Source organism: Rutidosis leptorrhynchoides, chromosome 2 (assembly GCF_046630445.1).
Source record: "Rutidosis leptorrhynchoides isolate AG116_Rl617_1_P2 chromosome 2, CSIRO_AGI_Rlap_v1, whole genome shotgun sequence".
In the NCBI taxonomy this organism is placed as follows: Eukaryota; Viridiplantae; Streptophyta; class Magnoliopsida; order Asterales; family Asteraceae; genus Rutidosis; species Rutidosis leptorrhynchoides.
Window position 1 is genome coordinate 384,504,291 of NC_092334.1, and position 7,854 is coordinate 384,512,144.

The following is a 7,854-nucleotide window of genomic DNA, read 5'->3' on the forward strand; positions in this document are numbered from 1 at the left end:
ATTTCAGGTTATCTTTCATACACATACATGCATGTATAATAAACAACTCAAATTACGCGATTTTCCTGACGTTAAAAACGCACACGCCATAAGGTATACTAGGTACTAACCACGTATTTCCACAGACATCCGCTGCAATGTGTTTTTAATTTTATAAATATAAATCACTACATTAAATATTAAATATGAATATTCAACCCGAAAAGTTTTGCCGCATCGCGCGGACCGATCCGGATCTAGTTAATAATATATAATATATAATATATAATAATAATAAGGAGTATTGAATAATGAATAATGAAATGAATATGAATATGAATATGAATATGAATATGAACATATAAGCTCTGAACTTTCTCACAGATTTCGTCAAAATAAAATAAAAAGTTTATTTTGACTAACAACAACTCATCAATCCATCTTCCCTTCTCCTCTCTTTCCCCCTATCTGCTTTAAACTTTCCTCTTTCTTTTTTTAATTATTAAAATTAAAATTAAAACTAAAACTATATACAAGTATTAATTAACTCATTTACATTATTTCAGTTTCTTGATTTCTTTTCTGTTTCTCACTTATTATTATTACATCTCCCCTGTTCTTTTTATACATCATGCAAGTATTTAACAACCCACTACTCGTTGTTTCCCTAATTTGACACACATGGGATGAATTTTACATCAATTTCCTCGAAAAGCTTTGATCTTTTTCTTAATTACCAAATTTAATTAATAATGGGTGCTTGTTTTTCAAACACCAAGATCAGTGGTTCCAACAGCAGTGCTCCGTCAACCACCGGCGTCCACCGGCAACCGCGCCGCCGGCCAACAACCGCAACTGACACCAATAAGCATGAGGGAGGTCCGTCTAATTTCAATTTTCAAAGAACCAAAGATAAACATAGGAATCAACAACATCATCATCATCATGGGAATAATAATAACATTGATAACAGAAATAAAATGAAAAACAAGGCTGGTTCAAGGCGTCAAAATGGGGTTATTCCTTGTGGAAAAAGAACGGATTTTGGATACCTTAAAGATTTTGATCAGAGATATACAATTGGGAAATTATTGGGTCATGGTCAATTTGGGTATACATATGTTGCTACTGATAAAGTCAATGGCGATCGTGTCGCTGTCAAGAAAATTGACAAAAACAAGGTAATTTCTAATAAAACCAGTAATAAAACCAGTCCTTGTTTTAATGTTATTGTATTTTTGATTTTAAATTGAAATTCAGATTGTTAGGAAGGTTGCCTGATTAGGTGTTCAGTTTAACAATACCTCACCAGTTGTTTTTGGCCTATTTTTAATTGGTATTCAGATTCAGATTTGTAATCAAATCATCAAAAGTGAAGCATTTAAGTTTGTGATAGAAGAATATGTAGTAACTTATACTTTGATCTTGTTATGCAAAGTCTGAAATAATGTAGTTAAGTATGATCTTATTGGTCTTATATTGGAGTTTGGATGTTATGATAGATGATCCTGCCAATTGCTGTTGAGGACGTTAAGCGAGAAGTCAGAATATTAAGAGCGTTAAGTGGTCACGAGAATGTGGTACAGTTTTACAATGCATTCGAAGACGATTCCTATGTGTATATAGCTATGGAGTATGTTATTCAAATCAACTGCATTACTTCAATTTGTGGCCTTTATATATGTTTATATTTCTTTTGAATGAATGCTCACTTGAATTTGATTGTAAACTTTGTTAACTATCACTTCAGGTTATGCGAGGGCGGTGAATTACTGGATCGAATTTTGTCAAAGTAAGAACCCTTAATTATTGAAAATATCAAATGATAACAAGTCTTACTGGAAACTCTTTGAAGTTTGACCTCAAAAGTCAAAGCATGACCATTTATGCGTTGTGTTTTTTCAGGAAAGATAGCCGTTACACAGAGAAAGATGCTGCGATTGTTGTTAGGCAAATGCTTAAAGTTGCTGCACAATGTCACTTACATGGTTTGGTACATCGTGACATGAAACCAGAGGTATCAACAAATAAAGAATTTGTGATGACAAGTAACTCGTAAAGGTCAATTGTAATCTACGGCCACACGAGATTTCTTTCATTAACTAACGTGCATAGGATGGTGCTAATGAATATTATATATGTTAAATTTTGTAGAATTTTCTTTTCAAGTCGCCTAAAGAGGATTCACACTTGAAGGCTACAGATTTTGGGTTGTCCGATTTCATAAGACCGGGTATGATTGAAATTACTATTTAAATACCGTTTTGTATTTTATATATGAATATGCAAACAGAAATCTCATTTTTTTTATTGTCTAATTTAATGTATTAATACATCGTGCAGGAAAGAAGTTTACTGATATCGTTGGTAGTGCTTACTATGTAGCACCTGAAGTATTGAAGCGTAAATCGGGACCCGAGTCTGATGTATGGAGTATTGGTGTAATCACGTATATTCTACTATGTGGGCGTCGACCCTTTTGGGATAAAACCGAGGATGGAATTTTTAAAGAGGTATTTATACTTTAGTCTATTAGAAGTAGGAATGACAATCGCCACCCGGTCCAATGACCCGACCCGATCCACTAATTAAATGGATCTATAGTGGATATTGATATGGATACGGATGATAAATCTTCATCTATGGTCTATGGAATCATCCATTATTGTCCAAAATGCATATGTTCAAATATAAATTTACATGTGTATGACTATAAATATACATATATTTATTTACACTATATGAAATGTCAATAAATCGTTATTTAAAAGGGTATTTGCTACGTATAACTTTCACAAAGTAACCACAAACTTCTACCAAGAACCGTCAACCGCTCTGAAACTACCAACTGTACATTGTTGAATAGTCAACATTAACCAAAAATTAACCACTTTTATCAACTACCCATGATGTGTTACTTGTTAATCATAGCCCTAACGACTATGTTTTGCAAAATTCATTATAAAGATATAAGGTTCTTATATTGTTGGTCTCCAACATATTTGAAAGCCTATACTCTACCTATAATAAATACCCGCAAGCTAAATTTCAATAATCCCCCCATACAACATAACTTACTAACCATTGATAAATAACGATAAAATTAAAAAATCAATGGAAGTGGTTATAATTTTTTTCAAAAGGTAGGTTTTGCTTATTTTTTGTAACAAGTTATGTTAGATTTACCATTGTGTTCATATATTATATGAGAAAGTTGGTTAATATTTATGTCCGTCGCTGAGATTCTGGTTCCGTTTTGAAGTAGAACTTTTTTACCAAATATGAAAATATCCAATACATATTCATTAACCTGCTTAATCCAATAGATATTTTGATTTCATGTGGATGTGGATATTGCTCAATCCGATCAATTGACATCCTAATTAGAAGGACCATTTCATTCTTATGCTGTTAAATTCTAAGTTTAGCAATGCCAATTTTAAATTAACAGGTATTAAGAAACAAGCCTGATTTTCGTCGCAAACCATGGCCAAGCATAAGCATGAGTGCTAGAGATTTTGTGAAGAAGCTGCTTGTTAAAGATCCTCGTGCAAGATTCACTGCCGCTCAGGCACTATGTACATCTCTTTTTCCTATTTATTTTCAATTAAATCAATTATTTATTTATTTTCAAAATTTTTAAGCCAACATATAATTATTATTCTCTGAATAATGTAGCACACCCATGGGTTCGAGAAGGTGGAAATGCGTCTGAGATTCCTCTTGATATTTCTGTTTTATCAAACATGCGCCAGTTCGTGCGATACAGTCGCCTAAAACAGTTTGCTCTGCGGGTATTTATTATTTATTTTTTCTTTTTCTTGATCATATTGTAATGGACGAGTGTTGTTTAAGTTGACATTGTATGATAGGCGTTGGCTAGCACTCTTGATGAAGAGGAGCTGTCAGATCTTAAAGATCAATTCCATGCAATTGATATAGATAAAAGTGGTGCTATTAGTCTCGAGGAAATGAAACAGGTACGTTGATTTTTTATATTTGTTTGCTGATGTAAGCGAGTACCGTTTTTTATCTTCAATTTGTTTAAGTTTAGCTTGGTTTTTGGTTAGGCCCTGGCAAAAGACCTCCCATGGAAGATGAAAGAGTCACGTGTTTTGGAGATTCTAGAAGCGGTAAACATTCTTTTCAATTAAACTAGTTAGCTAGTGAATATAATCCTAATTTCCACCAGGGTGCTTTTTTTGAACGGCGGTTAAGAGTCACTCCGTCAGGGTGCTTTTACCTGTTTATAGAGTCTAAATTTGAGTTACATGCACATAGCATGTATTATTAGTGCTATTATGTTACTTAGGGTGCGTTTGATTGCCTCTTAATTAATGGTTCAACATTCAGTTCGTTTGTTTGTGACATTTGAATGACAAATGATGCTGAACCGTTCAACAATCAGTGATGAACCAGAGTTGAAATACTCTCCTAACCATTCAGCACCTCTATTTCCTTTAATATCATCCTTAAATTATATCCAGAATACTTATCAAACAATTATATTCTTTTCATTTATAAGATTAATACATTAATTCTACATCATTCATAAAGTGCATTCGGAATGATAATCAAACATGTTATTGTCGTTCAGAACCAAGTTAAATCAATACCTTTGAATGATACGGTTTTGAACCATTCAACGCTTAATCATTCTAACCTTCACAACATAGCCCAATGGTTGGGGCCTTGAGTTTTTTGCAAGGTCTCAAGTTCGAATCCTGTCTAGGACGAATATTTTGTGGCGGCCAGGGAAGGGTTGGAAACAGCCAGTGAGTAATCCTGAAATAGCCAGTGAGTAATCCTGCTGTGATGCGTACATTAGAGTATGGGGTCGGATTACTAGCCCTCCTGGGTAGCCCAAACAGGGAAAACCTTCTACCTTTTACCTTTTTAACGCTTAATCATTCTATTTTATTAAACACACCTTTGCAATATACCGAGCTACCCTCAGTCAAACAGCTGAGCCTAAACATAAACTTATTTTAGAAGTTATGCTTCAGTTTGGTTAGTGTACCCTCTATGTACAAAAGTATTGATTTCATGTTTGAACTCAAGTCATGACAAAGAGTTGAAATTTTCTGATTAAATTGACCAGAGATTATGACTTCTGCTACAAAAAAATCTTGAATATCCAATTTATTTTTTATATGTTTTTTGGATGTTATCTAAGAAAATAATTATAAATGGGTCAATGTGGGTAACTACTTACCAAATTGAAACCTACCCCTTTGAACTGTAGTGGATTGTTAAATTTCTTGAACTAAAACTCAACCGCATTGTGCATGTGACATAGTTAAATACCTAAATTTTCTGCTGAACTGTCAATTGAATTATTTTGTTTTTTGAGTGATAAGGTTTTCTATGATTGGGTTACCCGTGGTAGCGAGTATTTTTTTTTTTTTTTTAACGGCGATTTTTTTGGCATCGGTAGATCATTTATTTCAATGACCCTCATCATTTGCACGCAACACACACGTTCGGGCGGAAACCCGAACCCAATCGACAGTACCCGGAACACATCCGTTCGGGCAGTGTACCGGGTAGAAGTCCGTGAACGAATCCGGTAAAACTTCCCTATAGGGTCAATATATACCACCATTATTGGTGTTCAATTGTTTTAAAGAAAATAATGTCATCCTTAAGGATCGAACCCATAACCTCCTCCCTATACCATGACTCAAAGGACATGGGGGGAACCGTTGGGCTATGCCCGCAAGTTGGTAGCGAGTATTTTTACTCTAGTTTACATGGCCTAAACGAATTAATCTGTGACCGTTTCCAAACCCTTCCCCAGTCACCACAAGATTTGAACCTGGGACCTCTTGCAAGGATCTCAGGGCCCAACCACTAGGCTCTTAGTGATTGTTTATTTCAATTAGAACCCTAAAATCTTTTTAACTTCTTTTCAATTGATCTTAACGTTTTTGGGTTTTTATCCATCTGTGTGATACAGATCGACAGCAACACGGATGGGCTGGTGGATTTCACGGAGTTTGTAGCAGCTACTCTCCATGTTCATCAATTAGAAGAACATAACTCCGAAAAATGGAAACAATTATCACAAGCTGCATTCGAAAAATTCGATGTAGATAAAGACGGGTACATAACTCCAGAAGAACTCAAAATGGTACACTATCAATTTTTGTTAAAACCTGTTTATTTTTTTTTATTTTTTTTGCAAGTCAACAACATTCTGTATCTTTTGATTCAAATCAACCCTCCTATTTATGCTTTTTATACTTGTCAACTTTTGCAGCATACGGGTTTGCGAGGTTCAATCGATCCAATCCTAGAGGAGGCTGACATGGACAAAGATGGACGAATTAGCTTGCCAGAGTTTCGTAGACTCTTAAGAACCGCAAGCAACCTCTCTAGCCCGACTGCACATAAAGGCATGCGTAAAATATAGATTTTGAAACAAAACAAAAAAAACAGATAATGAAAAAAGTCGCACTCTTATTCACTACGATCTCAAAGCTGCTGTTTTTATTAGACCTGAATGTGAAGAACGTGAAGGTGGGTGTTACCTGAATTTTTATAGGAAACATGTTGGCACTACTTATGCAGAACAATGTTGATATTATTATTAGTCTTGAGATAGTTTCTTGTGTGTCTACAGTTTCTGTTGTTTCAAGTCGTACGCTGCAAGTGTGATTATTATTTTCATAGCGCTGTATTTTGAAGCACATTTTGCAGTTTTGCTAGGAGTGGCCGCGTTTGATGTAAGGAGACCATGTTCGTTCGTTGAGTATTATGCATGTATACATGTTTATTTGGTGTACAACGTATTATTTTGAACATTAGTGTTTTGATCAAGCTTGTACTCCATGTCTTCTGATAATAGTGTGGGTAATTCAGAAACCAGTATCCAAGCCATTTGTTAAGTTGCAAAACATAAAAGACGGGATGAATTGTAGCTGTAATAAACACCCCTTGCCTAATTTGTTTTAAAGTTTCATAGGGCACGTGATATTTAGATACCAGCTTTTCACATTGTTGTTGGCTGACAGATTTTTGGGGATAAGGATGTAATTTAAAAAATGCATGATCGCCAATAAAAACTCAATATCACGTCTATGAACATCTGATTTGGATTTTATGATTTGAAATCAACACAGGCAATTTGGTAAGACATTTTTGATGATGTGTAGTCACTGACAGTTATAATAAGTATTTCAAATTTTGTTGACAAGTCCTCAATATTAATCTTCGTAGACTGACTTCATCCTAGCACGACAGCCCAAGACCTGACTAAAGTGATCAATTGGTCTAGCTTCTTGCATCGACACTGCTCCAATGCCATCCACTTATGACTTATGCGTCCGTTCAAACAACAATTCCTTGTTATAATCCTGCAGAGCAAGTGTGGGTACTTTGGTCATAGCATTTTCTAATTCTAAGTGTTGTAATTGTCAGGCCCTCTAATAGAATCTTTAGAGTGTGTGTTTCTTTGCCTCTTATGAAATGGTTCCGAGCGAATGCCAAACCATTCAACATTCAAAGTGTTTACATCTGACATCTCAATGAAATATGATGATGAATGATTCATCATTCACTGTTGTTGTATCATTCAGAGTTGAAATAATCTCTTAATCACTAAGCAACTAAATTTTGTGTGATATCCTACTTCAATCATATACACTTTTTAAAATAGTATATTGAATATTTTATTCATGTAAAATGTTAATAAAAATAATTATATATCATTCATATTGTTTATTCAAAACAATTATTAAACAACTTATTTTTATTCAGAACTTTTGAGTAAATAAGATTATGAATTATTCAACGCTTATCATTCGGTTTTATTAAATACACTTTTAATGTAATTAAAAGTTGCATTGCCTATTAAAATGGGAGCATAATAGA

At 34.3% G+C, this 7,854-nt stretch overlaps 1 protein-coding gene across 2 annotated transcripts; it reads left to right on the forward strand.

Annotated features, from left to right (window-relative positions):
* Window positions 1–517: 517 nt before the first annotated feature.
* LOC139894465 (calcium-dependent protein kinase 28-like) lies at window positions 518–7,010 on the forward strand. Of its 2 annotated transcripts, XR_011775006.1 has the most exons (13): window positions 518–1,160; window positions 1,482–1,612; window positions 1,730–1,771; window positions 1,885–1,996; window positions 2,134–2,212; window positions 2,323–2,492; window positions 3,431–3,557; window positions 3,658–3,773; window positions 3,852–3,959; window positions 4,050–4,112; window positions 5,939–6,112; window positions 6,242–6,501; window positions 6,605–7,010. XR_011775006.1 is itself a non-coding variant. In XM_071877778.1 (12 exons), exons 1-12 carry the CDS (start codon window positions 732–734, stop codon window positions 6,392–6,394), a joined length of 1,704 nt encoding a protein of 567 aa, XP_071733879.1. In that variant the 5' UTR covers window positions 518–731; the 3' UTR covers window positions 6,395–7,007. The 2 variants fall into 2 exon arrangements, 1 of the variants encoding a protein (XP_071733879.1); XM_071877778.1 differs by having other exon boundaries at window positions 6,242–7,007.
* Window positions 7,011–7,854: the final 844 nt, after the last annotated feature.